The sequence below is a fragment of the Macaca mulatta genome, chromosome 16 (genome assembly GCF_049350105.2).
Source record: "Macaca mulatta isolate MMU2019108-1 chromosome 16, T2T-MMU8v2.0, whole genome shotgun sequence".
NCBI classification, from domain to species: Eukaryota; Metazoa; Chordata; class Mammalia; order Primates; family Cercopithecidae; genus Macaca; species Macaca mulatta.
In genome coordinates, this window is record NC_133421.1 from 41,713,409 (window position 1) to 41,730,720 (window position 17,312).

The 17,312-nt window shown below is 45.4% G+C and overlaps 1 protein-coding gene and 1 pseudogene across 12 annotated transcripts in view; one reads left to right on the top strand and one right to left on the bottom strand.

The window, feature by feature from the left end:
- Positions 1-876: 876 nt before the first annotated feature.
- The window catches only part of RHOT1 (ras homolog family member T1), an 83,937-nt gene continuing 67,501 nt past the window's right edge, over positions 877-17,312 (top strand). For all 12 annotated transcript variants that reach the window (XM_028836194.2, XM_028836190.2, XM_028836193.2 and 9 more), the window contains exon 1: positions 877-1,074. In XM_028836194.2, coding sequence (XP_028692027.1) covers positions 999-1,074 — 76 coding nt within the window. In that variant the 5' untranslated portion in view covers positions 877-998. The remainder of the gene's footprint in view (positions 1,075-17,312) is intronic.
- LOC144335206 (arginine-fifty homeobox pseudogene) lies at positions 1,446-14,640 on the bottom strand (annotated as a pseudogene).

Sequence of the window (17,312 nt, forward strand, 5' to 3'; positions counted from 1 at the left end):
ATGCACAGATAGTGCCTCCTCATTAATTTATGTGTTTTATATTTCCCACTGTGTGCCAAGCATTAGGGATGTGACGCATATTCGCACGCGCGCGCGTGTGTGTGTGTGTGTATTTTCTCATCGTGTACCAAACATTAAGCATGTAGCAACAAATTCCTCCAGATGGAGAGGGTCAAGAGAAAATTAAGGCAATGTTAGAAAAATCATTTAGAGTTTATTATCCAGTGCCACCTCCGTGTCTAGCATTACGCCGGGTAAGCCTGAGTAGAGTATCCGAAAACCCTGCCATAAAATAAACTACAGAGACAGAAAAAAAAGTCACTTAGTTTGGTTATAAAGAAAGGAGTCTGTTCACACAGCATAAAAACGAATCTTATAATCGTATTTTACAAGCATCACAGGCAAAAGCAACTAGTGTGACGGGCTTTCGAAAGTGGAAAGCGCCGGATCCTGGGAGCCAGTCGCCCTATTCTAAAGCATTTTCTGAGGGCTCTGTCCAATAACGTGGGGACGCAACCGAAAACCATGCAAGCAGATTGCTGCTCTCCCAGAGTTTAGAGTCTGGTGAGAAGATCCCTGCTCTGAGTCACTGCCAAGCTCTAGCTATGTGACTTTGAACAGGGAATTTCTGTCCCTGTCTATAAAATAAATGGGGTTAAACCAGGGAATCCGCCATTCAAATTCCGGGCCCAAGCGTCTCCCGGGTCGCGGTGCCCAGAGGAGGGTGGGTGAGGCTCCCTGGGCCTGCGCTGCGGCTGCGTGGCCGCGGGAACGCTGTTCCGGCGCTGAGAGCGTTCGCGTTCCGAAAGCCCGTGTCCCTCGCCGCGTGCCGTCGTCCCCGCCGCCGCCGCCCGCTGGGCCGGAGGAGGCGGAGCTGGTGCTGTCCCAGCTCTCTTGCAGGGAAGCAACTGAGGGGGCGGCACGGCGGGCCTCGGCGGCCGAAGAGGCTGGCAGGTGGCGCCGTGGGGTGGGCGCTCCCGGTGAGAGGAGTCCACTCCATGCGTGCGGGCGGAGGCCGGCCCCCGAGAGCCGCCGACATGAAGAAAGACGTGCGGATCCTGCTGGTGGGAGAACGTGAGTCCACGCTCTAGGGCCGGCCCCTGAGTCCCTGCCCTCCCTGCCCCTGCAGCCCCTGTCGCCCCTGCAGCGCTAACCTTTGCAGCCTGGGCCCTTCTCGCGCCTCACAGCTCCTCTCGCCTCTCTCCGCGTGTGTTTCTAGGCCTTCCAGCCCCTTCGCTCTTCTCTTTTGGCTGCCCGCCGGCGGCCCTCATCCTGTCACCTCACCTGGGCCCTCCAGAGATCTCCTTTCCCTGTTCCCCAGCCGTCCTCGCAAGCCATGTTCCCATTAGCCCCTAACCGCCCGACCTCATCCCTTCGAAGGTTCTCTCCTTTTCCTTTTCAAACCCTGTACTTCTGGGCCTCACAGTTTCCCAGGCCGCCTCCTTTCAGAGCTTCTCGTCTTCCCCTGGAGATTCCCTTGTCACTGCCAGGCAGGTGCTGGAATAAGCAGACTGACCAATTGGGATTGCGTGAACCGGCTCCCGGGGAAGCTGGGGGAGGGGTGCAGAACTATTCGACTTGTGGGCAAGGTCAGGTTTCTGCATCTTTTTGGGCACTCGCAGTCTTCGCTCCCTTTATGCATTACATTAAGATGTGAGTAGTGGAAAGGGCCGGATCCTTTTTAGTAGCACTTGTACTTTGCATTGGACTAACTTCTGGTACTCGAGATATTTCCTCAAAAATTTTTTCTCAACTTCGAGTTATGCAAGCGTTCAATGAATTAGAATTATCTGGGGAGGGTCCAATTATTGTTACCCTAAAGCCTAATCTTTGCCCTCTTTTTAAGCATTATTTTTTCCGTAATTACTTGGTAGTTAACTTATTAATAACTATAGGCACACAGACATTTGGTATCTCCCCCCACCCAGAAATTTCATACATTTCACCTTTTGAAAATATAATAAAGGAGAGTTGCCTCTGTCACTGACATGAGGACACAGCAGCGGGGACTTCTTGTTATCAGTCTGCAAGTTATGTGACTCATGTGCTAGGACTAAAATAAGAAAGTGGGCCGGGGACAACTGGATTGTTTGTTTTAAAGTGTTAATACATTTGTTAATACTCTGCCATTGCTGTTTCGAAGCATTCTATTCTAAATCATTATTTCATTCTTAGTAACCCCTCAGGGTCACCATGATGGACTCCCAAGGAAAGTTAACACATTTTTTACCCTCTTCTGTAGCGTTCTTTGATGTTCATTGAAATTTCATCCACCTGCTGTTTGGAGAAATCTTCCTTTAGAATTAGAATTTAGGGGTAAGCTTAGCCAGCCATAGTTTACTTTTTGATTTGCAGTTGTAAATTTTAATTTTTATTTATAACTATATCTTAATCTGTATTTTTCACGGACTTCCTTGACAAAGTTCAGGAAGGTGTTATTTAATATATGATTCCTGCTTATGCTTTTGGAGCAAGGTAGGGAAAGTGAGTAGACGACTTGCTTAAAAAACCAGATCCTCAAATATATGATGAAATAGTTTGTTGTTGTTGTTGTTTTGAGACAGCGCCTCGCTCTGTCACCGAGGCTGGAGTTCAGTGCCGTGATCTTGGCTCACTGCAACTTCCGCCTCCCGGGTTCAGGAGATTCTCCCACTTCAGCCTCCCAAGTAGCTGGGACTAAAGGCACATGTCACCACGCCTAATTTTTTTTTTTTGTATTTTTAGTAGAGATGAGGTTTTACCATGTTGGCCAAGCTGGTCTCAAATTCCTGACCTCAGGTGATCTGTCCGTCTCAGCCTCCCAAAGTGCAGGGATTACAGGTGTGAGCCACCTTACTTGGCCATGAAATAGTTTTATAGTATAATAATTTTTAATACTCATTTTTTAAAAAATAGAGTCTATGTTTTGGATTTATTTTTGAATATAGGATCAATATTTTGAATATCGTTAGTGTGTAAAACATCTAAATAGGCTGGGTATGGTGGCTCACATCTGTAATCCCAGCACTTTGGGAGACTGAGGCAGGTGGATCACCTCAGGTCAGGAGTTGGAGACCAGCCTGCCCAACATGGTGAAATCCCATCTCTACTAAAAATACAAATATTAGCTGGGTGTGGTGGTGGATTCCTGTAATCCCAGCTGCTAGAGAGGCTAATGCAGGAGAATCACTTGAATCCAGGAGATGGAAGTTGCAGTGAGCTGAGATCGCACCACTGCACTCTAACCTGGGTGACAGAGTGAGACTGTCTCACACACACACACACACAAATCTAAATAGAAGTGTTATACATACAAATAATATGTCATCCTTAGGACGTGTAGGTTAAATCATTAGCAGTATTACTTGGGCCGGGTGTTCTGACTCACGCCTGTAATCCCAGCACTTTGGGAGCCCGAGGCGGGAGGATCACGATGTCAAGATAGAGACAATCCTGGCCAACATGGTGAAACCCTGTCTCTACTAAAAATACAAAAATTATTTGGGCATGGTGGTGCGCGCCTGTAGTCCCAGCTACTCAGGAGGCTGAGGCAGGAGAATTGCTTAAAGCCGGGAGGCGGAGGTTGCAGTGAGCCAAGATCATGCCACTGCACTCCAGCCTGCACAACAGAGAGAGACTCCGTCTCAAAATAAATAAATAAATAAATAAAAACATTAACAGTATTATTTAGGAATACATGAAAGGATTCAAAATTTGTTAGAAAACTTATGATCCACGTTCTGTAGAAAGCAATAAGAAAGTTGGTAAAACTAAACCCCGTCTCTACTAAAAATACAAAAAATTAGCCGGGCGCGGTGGCGGGCGCCTGTAGTCCTAGCTACTCAGGAGGCTGAGGCAGGAGAATGGCGTGAACCCAGGAGGCGGAGCTTGCAGTGAGCCGAGATCGCGCCACTGCACTCCAGCCTGGGCAACAGCGTGAGACTCCGTCTCAAAAAAAAAAAAAAAAAAAAGAAAGTTGGTAAAACTATATGTATGTGCTAGAGTTTTCTGATTATAGTGAGCAACTTGACACAAGAGAAAGCATTAGTTTTTGAGAAAGAAACCTTTCTTTCCTTTTTCTTTTCTTTCTTCCTTTCTTTCTTCCTTTCTTTCTTCCTTTCTTTCTTCCTTTCTTTCTTCCTTTCTTTCTTTATTTCTGTCTGTCTGTCTGTCTGTCTTCTGGGCTGGAGTGTGGTGGCGTGATCTCGGCTCACTGCAACCTGTGCCTCCTGGGTTCAAGCGATTCTCCTGCCCCAACCTCCCGAGTAGCTGGGGACACAGGCGCGTGCCACCACGCCCAGCTAATTTTTTATATCTTTAGTTGAGACAGAGTTTCACCATGTTGGCCAGGCTGCTCTTGAAATCCTGACCTCGTGTTCCCCCTGACTCAGCCTCCCACAGTGCTGGGATTACAGGCGTGAGCCACTGCGCCTAGCCCTTTTTTTGTTTGTTTGTTTTTAAAGAGATGGGTCCTCACTATGTTGCCCAGGCTAGAGTTCAGTAGCTGTTCACAGGAATGATCATAGTGTACCACAGCCTCGACCTGTTGGGCTCAAGTGATTCCTCCTACCTCAGCCTGCAGAGTAGTTGAGACTACAGGTGATGGCCACCATGGTCAGCCACAGGAAGACACTTGTTTTTTCTTTTTTTGAGATCGAGTCTCACTCTGATGCCCAGGCTGGAGTGCAGTGGCGTGATCTTGGCTCACTGCAACCTCTGCCTCCCAGGTCCAAGCGATTCTCCTGCCTCAGCCTCCCGAGTAGCTGGGATTACAGGTGTGTGCCACCATGCTTGGCTAATTTTTGTATTTTTAGTAGAGACGGGGTTTCACCATGTTGGCCAGGCTGGTCGAAGACACTTTTCTTAAAGAATGGTACCAAAAACCTTAGGCCATCAATCATACATGTTATTTTTCACATTTAAAAATATTAGAAATAGAGTTACTCTTTTTTTTTTTTTTTTTGAGACGGAGTCTCGCTCTGTCCCCCTGGCTGGAGTGCAGTGGTGCGATCTCGGCTCACTGCAAGCTCCGCCTCCCGGGTTCCTGCCATTCTCCTGCCTCAGCCTCCCAAGTAGCTGGGACTACAGGCACCTGCCACCGCGCCCGGCTAATTTTTTGTATTTTTAGTAGAGACGGGGTTTCACCTGGTCTCGATCTCCTGACCTTGTGATCCACCCGCCTTGGCCTCGCAAAGTGCTGGGATTACAGGCGTGAGCCACCGCGCCCGGCCGAAATAGAGTTACTCTTAATCAGAATATGTAATTTTAATTTTAAAGGCTGATATTTTGGGAGGAAGTGTTAGAAGCTTTACTTTGTGAGATTTGACGTAAGTATTTGGCAGCTGTTAGCCTAGGTGTATCACTTTTAAATGCTAGGTCTTGGCGGGGCGCGGTGGTTCACGCCTGTAATCCCAGCACTTTGGGAGGCCAACACAGGTGGATCACCTGAGGTCAGGAGTTCAAGACCAGTGTGACTAACATGATGAAACCCCATCTCTACTAAAAATACCAAACTAGCCAGTTGTGGTTTCCCATGCCTATAATCCCAGCTACTTGGGAGGCTGAGGCAAGAGAATGATGTGAACCCAGGAGGTGGAGGTTTCAGTGAGCCGAGATCGTGCCACTGCACTCCAGCCTGGGCGACAGAGTGAGACTCTGTCTCAAAAAAAAAAAAAAAAAAAAAAGCTAGGTATATTCTAGTATACCTGGAATATATCTAATATCTTTTGACATTAGAAAAAAGTAGTGGTGATTTGAGTTATTACTTACCTGTTTGAGCGAGTCTAGTTTTCAGATGTAGTTTTAACATGGTTAATTGAGAGGAACAGGAAAAGCAAAGAAAAAGAAGTATTGTTGTAAAGCCTGTTCATTCATTCACTATCACTTCAGTAGTTGCACAGTGATATTTTGTTGCTGTCAGTGTCTTTCTCTGAACCATAGTAGCAGCATCATTCACCAAAGCTCTGAAATAGTTGTGAATGGTTTCAACATTATGTTGACTAAACCATTATGCTGTACTGTTGAGGTGAAATGGATCTTTTCTTGGCCCGCTTCTCATCTATCCAGGCTTTAATGCTAACTAATTGCTTAATGATTGTTTAGTGCTTAGATCAAAGAAGTTACTATTTATATATATATATATATAAAGGTATTTATTTGCAAAGAAAGCCAAAGTGTTTTAAATATTATCTGCATCTTACTTATTTATTTATTTTTAGATGGAGTTTCGCTCTTGTTGCTCAGGCTGGAGTGCAATGGCGTGATCTGGGCTCACCGCAACCTCTACCTCCTGGGTTCAAGCGATTCTCCTGCCTCAGCCTCCTTAGTAGCTGGGATCACAGGCATGTTTCACCACGCCTGGCTAATTTTTTGCATTTTTACTAGAGACGGGGTTTCACCATGGTAGCCAGGATTGTCTTGATCTCCCAAACTCAGGTGGTCCGCCCACCTCTGCCTCCCAAAGTGCTGGGATTATAGGCATGAGCCACCGTGCCCGGCCCGCATCTTAATTATTGAACAAACCAAATACAAATCAGGCCAAATCAAAAGTCAGCTACTATTCCTTAAACAAAACAACATTTTGCCAGGTGCAGTGGCTAACGCCTGTTATCCTAACACTTTGGGAGTCTAAGGTGGGAGGATCGCTTGAGCCTGGGAGTTAAAGATCAGCCTAGGCAACATGGCGATTCTCCATCTCTACATAAAATAAAATTTAAAAAAATTAGCTAGGCATGGTGGCACACACTTGTGGTTCCAGCTACTTAGGAGGTTGAGACAAGAGGATTACTTAGGCCCGGAAGGTTGAGGCTTTGGTGAGCCATGTTTGTGCCACTACACTCCAGCCTGGGTAAAGACCCTGTGTCAACAACAACAAAAAAAACAAGGCCAGGCACGGTGGCTCACACTTGTAATCCCAGCACTTTAGGAGGCCAAGGCAGGAGGATAGCTTGAGCCCGAGGAGTTTGAGACCAGCCTGGACAACATAGCAAGACCTCGTCTTTACAGAAAATAGAAAAAATTAGCTCGGCATGGTGGCACGTGCCTCTAGTCCCAGCTACTTAGGAGGCTGAAATGGGAGGATTGCTTGAGCCTGGGAGGTCAAGGCTACAGTGAGATGAGATTGTGCCATGGTGCTCTAGCCTAGGTAATAGAACAATAGCCTCTCTCAAAAAAATAAAAACAGACTGGGCATGGTGGCTCATGCCTGTACTGCCAGCACTTTGGGAGGCCGAGGCAGGTGGATCACCTGAGGTCAGGAGTTCGAGACCAGCCTGGCCAACATGGTGAAACCTTGTCTTTACTAAAAATACAAAAATTAGCCAGGCATGGTGGTGTGCGCCTGTGATCCCAGCTACTCGGGAGGCTGAGGCAGGAGAATTACTTGAACCCGGGAGGTGGAGGTTGCAGTGACTGAGATCATGCCACTGGACTCTAGCCTGAGTGACAGAGTGAGACTCTGTCTAATATAAATAAACAAACAAAATTTTTAAAATCTGATGGACATGGTGGCTCATACCTGTAATCCCAGCACTTTGGGAGGCCAAGGCAGGCAGATCACTTGAGGTCAGGAGTTCGAGACGAACCTGGCCAACATGGTGAAACCCCGCCTCTACTAAAAATACAAAAATTAGCCGGGTGTGGTGGCACACACCTGTAGTCCCAGCTACTCTGGAGGCTGAAGCAGGAGAATCGCTTGAACCCTGGAGGAGGAGGAGGAGGTTGCAGTGAGCCTAGACGTGCCGGCCTGGGCAACAGAGCAAGACTCTGTCTAAAAAAAAAACACTTAGGCCGGGCGCGGTGGCTCAAGCCTGTAATCCCAGCACTTTGGGAGGCCGAGACGGGCGGATCACGAGGTCAGGAGATCGAGACCATCCTGGCTAACACGGTGAAACCCCGTCTCTACTAAAAATACAAAAAACTAGCCAGGCGAGGTGGCGGGCGCCTGTAGTCCCAGCTACTCGGGAGGCTGAGGCCGGAGAATGGCGTGAACCCGGGAGGCGGAGCTTGCAGTGAGCTGAGATCTGGCCACTGCACTCCAACCTGGGCGGCAGAGCGAGACTCTGCCTCAAAAAAAAAATAAATAAATAAAATAAAAAAAAAAAAACACTTTAATAGTGCACCCACACAGCTGGCTGAGGTGGCTCATACCTGTATTCCAAGCACTCCGGGAGGCTGAAGCAGGAGGATCACTTGAGGCCAAGGAGTTCGAGACCAACCTGGGCAATGTAATGAGATCCTGTCTCTACAGAAAATTTAAATATTAATGGTTGGGCACAGTGACTTGCTCCTGTAATCCCAGCACTTTGGGAGGCTGAGGCAGGAGGATTGCTTGAACACAGGAGTTTGAGACCAGCCTGGGCAACATAGTGAGACCCCGCCTCAAAAAAAAAAAAAAAAAAACCACAACACTGTTAGCTAGGCAAGGTGGTTTGCACCTGTAGTCCTAGCTACTGCGGAGGCTGAGGTGAGACAATTGCTTGAACCCAGAAGGTCGAGGTTGCAGTGAGCCATGATCACACCACTGTACTTCAGCCTGGGTGACAGAGCAAGACTCTGTCTCTTAAAAAAAATAATAATAATTTTTAATGGCTGGGCGCAGTTGCTCATGCCTGTAACCCCAACACTTTGGGAGGCCAAGGTGGGCAGATCACCTGAGGTCAGGAGTTTGAGACCAGCCTGACCAACATGACGAAACCCAGTCTCTACTAACAATACAATAATTAGTCAGCTGTGGTGGCATGCGCCTGTAATCCCAGCTACTCAGGAGGCTAAGGCAGGAGAATGACTTGCACCCAGAAGGTGGAGGTCACAGTGAGGTGAGATCACACCACTGCACTCCAACCTGGGTGACAGAGCGAGACTCTGTCTCAAAATATAAAAATAAAAATAAATAGTAAGCAGGATAGTTTTCATTTTAATGGAGTCTTCTTTTTAAATTAAATTGAGATATATTTGTTTTCTACTAGTTAAGTTCATTAAGAAAATGGAACTGTTACCTTCTTTTAAAATGGATCTGGCAGCTCTTTAACTGGTTTGTCTAACTCTGATTATCATTGCAACCTCTGCCAAACTAGTTCAAACTTCCATTGGCTTTGGCTTTGAATTTTGCAATATCTCCCTTAACCAGTCTTTCTGCTCCTGCTTTCCTCCATTTTCTACGGAGCAGGCAGATTCATCTTTATTTTTTTTATTTTTAATTTTTTTACCCTGGAGTATAGATTCAAGCTGTCCTGAATATATACTCCCAGATTCATATTTAGAAAATATCTCAGATTCTGCTATGCCCCCTAAAAATCATCTAATGTGCCAGGTGTGGTGGCTCATGCCTATTATCTCAGCACTTTGGGAAGCCGAGGCAGGAGGATCGATTGAGCCCAGGATTTTGAAACCAGCCTGGGCAACATGATGAAACCTCATCTCTACAAAAAATACAAAAAATTAGCTGGGTGAGGTAGCATGCACCTGCAGTTCCAGCTACTTGAGAGGCTGAGGTGGGACAATCACCTGAGCCCAGGAGTTTGAGGCTGCTGTGAGCCGTGACTGCACCCCTGCACTCCAGCCTAGGTGACAGGGTGAGAATCTGTCTCAAAAAATATATGTATCATCCAATGATTTCTACTTTCACTTAGAATAAAGTCCAAACTTCTTCTTTTTTTTATTATACTTTAAGTTCTAGGGTACATGTGCACAATGTGCAGGTTTGTTACATATATAAACATGTGCCATGTTGGTGTGCTGTACCCATTAACTCATCATTTACATTAGGTATATCTCCTAATGCTATCTCTCCCCGCCCCCCTCAAGTCCAAACTTCTTAATGCAGTCCTATAAGGCCCTCCACAATCTGGCCCTTCCCTTTTATGCTACTCTGTCCTTCATTGCTCTCTCTATAAGAAGGCTCTGACCTAGGCATTATCCCCATAACCATGTATATTTGTACATTTGTTGTCCTGACTCTTGGGCTAGAAAAGAATCGTCATGAAGGCAGGGGATTTGTCTTCCTTCTTGCTGTATCCCCAGCGGCTAGAGTAGACCTGGCACAAAAGAGGCACTCAGGTATTTCTTGAAAGAATGAATGAGTTCAAGCTAGTTCAGTTTGTTTAGACTTTCCTTGTTTTCCAGCCATTCCTCTCTGTCATAAAAATGGGATCATTTTTCTTTCTTTATTATTATTATTTTTTTGAGACAGGGTCTTGCTCCCAGGCTGTTTGTTTCCCAGGCTGGAGTACAGTGGTGCCATCTCGGCTCACTGTAACCTCAGCCTCCCGAGTAGCTGGAATGACAGGCATGCGCCACCATGTCTGGCTAATTTTTGTTGTTGTTGTTGTTTTTTCTTAGTAGAGACAGGGTTTCACTATGTTGACCAGGCTGGTCAACCTCAAGTGATCCACCCACCTTGGCCTCCCAAAGGCTGGGATTATAGGTGTGAGCCACCATGCCTGGCCTGTTCTTTTTTCATTTTTTTGAGACAGTCTCACCCTGTCATCCAGGCTGCAGTGCAGTGGCGCAGTCTCGGCTCATTACAGCGTCAGCCTCTTGGTTTCAAGTGATTCTCCTGCTTCAGCCTCCCAAGTAACTGGGATTACAGGCACACGCCACCATGCCTGGCTAATTTTTGTATTTTTAGTAGAATACAAAAATACACCATGTTGGCCAGGCTGGTCTTGAACTCCTGACCTCAAGTGATCCACTCACCTTGGCCTCCTGAAGTGCTGGGATCATAGACATGCGCCACTGTGCCTGGCCTAAGATCATTTTAAAGCCATATTGCTAATCCCAGCACTTGCGAGGTCAAGGCAGGAGACTTGCTTGAGCCCAGGAGTTTGAGATTGACCTGGGCAACATAGTGAGACCCTGCCTCTACTTTTTTTTTTTTTTTTTTTTTTTTTTTGAGACGGAGTCTCGCTTTGTGGCCCAGGCTGGAGTGCAGTGGCCGGATCTCAGCTCACTGCAAGCTCCGCCTCCCGGGTTTACGCCATTCTCCTGCCTCAGCCTTCCGAGTAGCTGGGACTACAGGCACCCGCCACCTCGCCCGGCTAGTTTTTTGTATTTTTTAGTAGATACGGGGTTTCACCGTGTTAGCCAGGATGGTCTCGATCTCCTGACCTCGTGATCTGGCCGTCTCGGCCTCCCAAAGTGCTGGGATTACAGGCTTGAGCCACCGCGCCCGGCCTTTTTTTAACCTATTACATTGCTTTCCATTCTGGTCTTTGTTGGAATGATATTTAAAGATTAAACTGTCCAGGTGCGGTGGCTCACACCTGTAATCCCGCACTTTGGGAGGCCGAGGCGGGTGGATCACAAGGTCAGGAGTTCGACACCAGCCTAACTGACGTGGTGAAACAGGCTGGAGTGCAGTGGCATGATCTCGGCTCACTATAACCTCCACCTCCTGGGTTCAAGTGATTCTCTTGCCTCAGCCTCCCTAGTAGCTGTCTCTACTAAAAATACAAAAATTAGCTGGGCGTGGTGGTGCGCAACTGTAATCCCAGCTACTCAGGAGGCTGAGGCAGAAAATCACTTGAACCCAGGAGACAGAGGTTGTGGTGAGCTGAGATCGTGCCACTGCACTCCAGCCTGGGCAACAGAGTGAGATTCCGTCTCAAAAAAAAAAAAAAAAGATTAAACTGCTCCAGTTTCAATTATACTGTGTTTACTACCTAGGTAATATTCTATAGCCAAGGATATTCAAACACCCATTGTGGTGAAATGGATCTTTTCTGGGCCCACTTCTGATGCATGCAGGCTTTAATGCAAATTGCTTAATGAGTATTTAGTGCTTAGATAAAAGAAGTTAGGCTGTCTTTAAATGCAGAGAAAGCCGAAGTTCAAACATCCCTGGCCATAGAGTCCATTCTGCATAAAGAGTCTGTTCTGTACATACAGAGTCTTTTCTATATCATCCTCACATATGTATTGAAACCTATTCTCTGCTGCCTTTTTTTTGCTGCACCAGTTGGTTACTAGTGTTGATCTCGTTGGAAGGAGAGGGATAGCTGAGCAATAGCTTTTGTTCTGCAGGCCACATCATCTGCATATGGGCAATGAAATTGTCCTCTGGAACAGTGTTTAGCTATTTCGCCAAATGCTAAAGTTTTCCAGTTAAAAATATAACTCCATAGTTACCCTCCTCCCCCCAGTGTATTCTAATTTCAATAACTTAGGAAGAGCCAACAAGTCTTCTTACTAAAGAAACATAAAAATGAGGAGTAGGTCTCTTTGCCACTTGAAGCAGGGGGTGTTTGTTATCAAGAAAAATAGCCAGTATGGGGTAGAGTGGTAATTGGAACCAGATAATGTTATTTCTGCTTCACGAATATTAGGAATTTGCTGTCATTTGAAACTAGATGTTCAAAAGATGTGATGAAAAGACAAATTTGTAGCCTGGATAAATCTAGATAATTTGTTCTATAGTGATGAATTATGTTTTCCATGGATGACCTACTTAGAAGCATGGAGTCTCAGAACTGTGGCATATTCTATTGAACTGGATTAGAAGGCCTTCTGTCCTTGCAGATAATTGTGGTCTTCCTTTTAGTTTTTATAGATTACTTCAATATTTCTCAGGCAAAATAGAAGAAATAGAGGCCATTAGTCGGTTGGCTAATAAAGGATAATTTTTGTGTCCTCTATATTAATAACATACTAAATGTTTGCATCAAATGTATTTATATTACATTTTATACATTTTATTATAAATTTTATTTGTAATTATTTGTTACAAATTTTATTATAAAATACAATGTTTTATATGCATTTGTCCTATAATTTTTATAATAAATATAAAGTTTAATTAGTACAATTTAAGAAGAGCTTGGGATTTTTGTCTCCTCATAAACAATCTTTATTTTCTGAAGCAGTTAAAAATACAGTGTTTATATCATATTTGCCATTATTAAGATACCTTTTTGATTTTAAGCATATTTAAATAGTTTTTAGAATTTAATATTCTAAAATGTTTCGTTATCTTTAAGGCACTCTTATTTATTTCTCAGTTAAAATTAGCGTAGTCTGGGTGTGGTGGCTCATGCCTGTAATCTCAGCGCTTTGGGAGGCCAAGGCAGGTGAATCGCTTGAGCCCAGGAGTTCCAGACCAACCTGGGCAACAGAGTGAAATCTCGTCTCTAAAGTATATATATGTGTGTGTGTGTGTGTATAAAGAGAGAGAGTGTGTGTATGTGTGTGTGTGTCTTGCTTTGTTGCCCAGGCTGGAGTGCAGTGGCATGATCTCGGCTCACTGTAACCTCCACCTACTGGGTTCAAGTGATTCTCTTGCCTCAGCCTCCCTAGTAGCTGGGATTATAGGCATGCGCCATCAGGCCTGGCTAATTTTTTGTATTTTTTTAGTAGAGATGGGTTTTGCCATGTTGGCCAAGCTGGTCTTGAATTCCTGGCCTCAATTGATCCAGGGAGGCCTCAGCCTCCCAAAGTGCTGGTTATTACAGGTGTGAGCTACTGCACCTGGCCAAAATATTAATTTTTTTAAAAATAGCTTAAAAGTGGCTTTTACACTTGCTGCTTTATTATTCCTTTTTTTTTTTTTTTTTTGAGACGGAGTCTCGCTCTGTCGCCCAGGCTGGAGTGCAGTGGCGCGATCTCGGCTCACTGCAAGCTCCGCCTCCCGGGTTCACGCCATTCTCCTGCCTCAGCCTCCCGAGTAGCTGGGACTACAGGCGCCCACAACCGCGCCCGGCTAATTTTTTGTATTTTTAGTAGAGACGGGGTTTCACCGTGGTCTCGATCTCCTGACCTTGTGATCCGCCCGCCTCGGCCTCCCAAAGTGCTGGGATTACAGGCGTGAGCCACCGCGCCCGGCTATTATTCCTTTGATAGTCTCACATAGGGTTAGGTAGGCAGGCCCTAAGGAGAGCAAAAAGCCCTAGTTTAGATTCACTGAAGCATTTTTTAACCAAGTCACATTTGTCTGATCCTTTATTAAAGTAGCTGTTATTTCACTGCCCTTCCAAAAGGAAATACAAAAATGATACTGATGAAAATGTGCTATTTTTTTTTTTCGCTAAATTGACTGTCATCTGTCTCTCTTGCTCCAATTTTGAACTTTTGCTGCTAATGAACTTTTTTTTTTCCATGTATAAGAGGCAAGAAGACCTCTTTTCTAAATGGTCCATATTTATTAGTACTCTGGTCAGAGAAATCCAAAGTCTACCATATTGGAGGTTTTCTGGATGCTTTATCATACTGGGCCAGGTTTGTGTGGGAGATAGGCCTACAGCTGGACCAGCAAAGGTGCCGAGAGAGGAACCCTGTCCTCCTACCTGGTACTTTGTGAGTGAGAGATACTGATACAGACAGTGGAAAGAATAGCTGGATATCTCATTCTTATCAGGAAGATTGTACAGTTCTATGATTTGGGATATGTCATAGGCATCAGAGTACAAAGCAGGAACTGAGGCCACAAGCCTCTCCCATTGAGTATCTTGCATTTAGAAGTCACTTGTGGGACTCTCAGTGAAAGTAGAGTTCCATGCCCAGTTGAAAGAGTCTAAGGGCTGAGGTGGAAGGGAGCTGTAGAAATCTGAAACCACAGGAGAAAAAGCATAAGGATTGGGGGATGTTCTGGGGGAGGTGGGCACATTCTTCTTGGATGGAAGGTATCTGGTTTGGTTGCTTTGCTGATTGCTGCTGCTGCTTCAGTTTGAATCACCGGTTCCTAAACCAAACCCGGGAGTGGGGGAAGAGAGGAGATTGTGGTCTGTTCTTGGAGAAGGCATTCCAGGCTTCTCCTGAGTGAAAACAACCAGGTTATCATCTTCATGTCCTCTCCAATTCACCATGACACTGTGTTCTTTACTTTTGACTCTGGTAGGTTGAGTTTCAAAGCTAGTTTCTCCTGAAAATTTCTATCTAGGAACATGGTCTGGCTAAACAGAACTTCCTAAGCTCTTCATACTGTTGGCGGGTGAATTAAATATGTTCTTGATGCTTTCTCCATATTGCTGTAGTCCCACCTTCTTGGAGGCTAAGGTGGGAGGATCACTTGAACCTGGGAGGTTGAGGCTGCAGTGAGCCAAGACTGCACCACTGCACTCCAGCTTAGATGACAGAGTGAAACTGGGACTATCTGGATCCTGTGGTGGTATCACCTTCATGTTGGAATCATTCCTGTTGATGAAAGGGTCTGGCTGGGGATTCTCTGGGGCCATTCTGTTCATCATGGTTTCTGAAATCTGTCATGAATCCCCTTAGACGAACCATTTTCAGTCCTGCGTGGTGTGTCTCTCTCTCAATGAACTTTTTTAAAAAAGGAAATCACGGCCTGGCGCAGTGCCTCGTGCCTGTAATCCCAGCACTTTGGGAGGCCGAGGCGGGCAGATCACAAGGTCAGGAGTTCAAGACCAGCCTGGCCAACACAGTGAAACCCCGTACCTACTAAAAATACAAAAAATTAGCCGGGCATGGTGGTGGGTGGCTGTAATCCCAGCTACATGGGAGGCTGAGGCAGGAGAATTGCTTGAACCCGGGAGGTGGAGGTTGCAGTGAGCCGAGATCACGCCGTTGCACTCCAGCCTGTGCGACAGTGCAAGACTCTGACTCAAAAAAAAAAAAAAAAAAAAAAGGAAATCACTCTTGGATTTTAATGTGGAAGAGATTCATGTTCTTTGATTTTTAAAAGGTCTTTTATTGTACAATTACTTCACAAACTAGATGGTATTTTTTATAATGTACTAAGTGCTGAATTACCTCAAATTCTTTTCTAGATGAGGCAGGATGTGAATAAATTTTTTAAAATCACACTTTAAAAGATAGTGACTGATATAAATAAACAGAATTGCCCCCACTCTTTGTTACTACTGTGTTGTGTGTCTGTCTGTTCAAGCGTGAGTAAAGCTACTTGATTGTTGTCGACTTTACGACTGCCAAAGTGTTTTCTTTCCTGTCTCTGAGGCCTGCCCTGCTGGAATAGACCTGGTGGCAGGTTTGTACTTTGGCAAGAGCCTGCTGCTACACAGGCAGCCAGAACTGCCCTTCAGACTAATGAGCAGAGCTGTGAAGAAATCTGAATTTCCTCATAATGTTTGTTGTCTGTTCTGAAAATATCACTGCAGATATAGGGAGTCCATGGGAAAAGCAGAAGGGGACTGCGACTGGGAAAAAGGTTGTTCTAATGAGTTTTAAGAAGAGATGAGGGTCTTTTCTCTCTTGGACCTTCAGGCCCCCACTTGGGTTTCTAGCAAGCAAATTTTTCATTTATTTTCTCTTATAAAGCCTTTTAAAATAAATTTCCACTCCTGCTCTGAAAAAAAAAAAAAAAGAAGAGAGTTGAGGAAGAATGGATGAGTTTTAAGGGCCATGGTGAGGGAGGGAACTTCAAAGGGAACAAAACATATCTTGAAAGCCTGGGCTGGGCGTGGTGGCTTATGCCTGTAATCCCAGCACTTTGGGAGACCGAGGTGGGCGGATCACGAGGTCAGGAGATGGAGACCATCCTGGCTAACAAGGTGAAACCCCGACTCTACTAAAAATACAAAAAAAATAAAATAAATAAATTAACCGGGTGTGGTGGCGGGCGCCTGTGGTCCCAGCTACTCGGGAGGCTGAGGCGGGAGAATGGCGTGAACCCGGGAGGCAGAGCGTGCAGTGAACCGAGATTGCGCCAGTGCACTCCAGCCTGCGTGACAGAGCGAGACTCTGTCTCAAAAAAAAAAAAAAAGCCTGAATTTTGCTAAGAAATCCTGTGTGATTGGGATTAAGGAACAAGTGCTTTCTTGGAAACCAGTAGACTTTCAGTGTTTGGGGATCAGCTTAATTTTGATCACATTATTTATCTTTTTTTTTTTTTTTCTTTTTGAGACAGGGCCTCACCCTGTTGTCCAGGCTGGAGTGCAGTGGCATGATCGTGGCTCACTGTGGCTTCGACTTCCTGGGCTCAGGTGATTCTCCTATCTCAACCTTCCAAATACCTGAATATAGGCATGCATCGCCATGCCTGGCTAAGTTTTAAATTTTTTGTAGAGATGGAGTTTCACCATGTTGTCCAGGCTGGTCTAGAACTCCTGGGCTCAAGTGATGTGCCTGCCTCAGCCTCCCAGCATGCTGGGATTACAGGTGAGACCCACCTCACTTGGCCTGTTTAACGTTTTTTGAACTGTGGACTAAAAGGTAGATTTTTTTTTCTTTCTAAAACTGGTGAGGGCCTTAGAGTGCTAGAACATGAGCAAAATTTTAAAAAGATAATTCTGAAAAGGGGATTATGAGAAGAATCAGGGTCTTAAGCATATTAAGGTAGGCACATTTCTTAAGGACCTAGAGTGGGACTGAATTATTGAATGTCAGCTTCATTTTTGCCATCCTTAATATAGTAGATGAAAGAT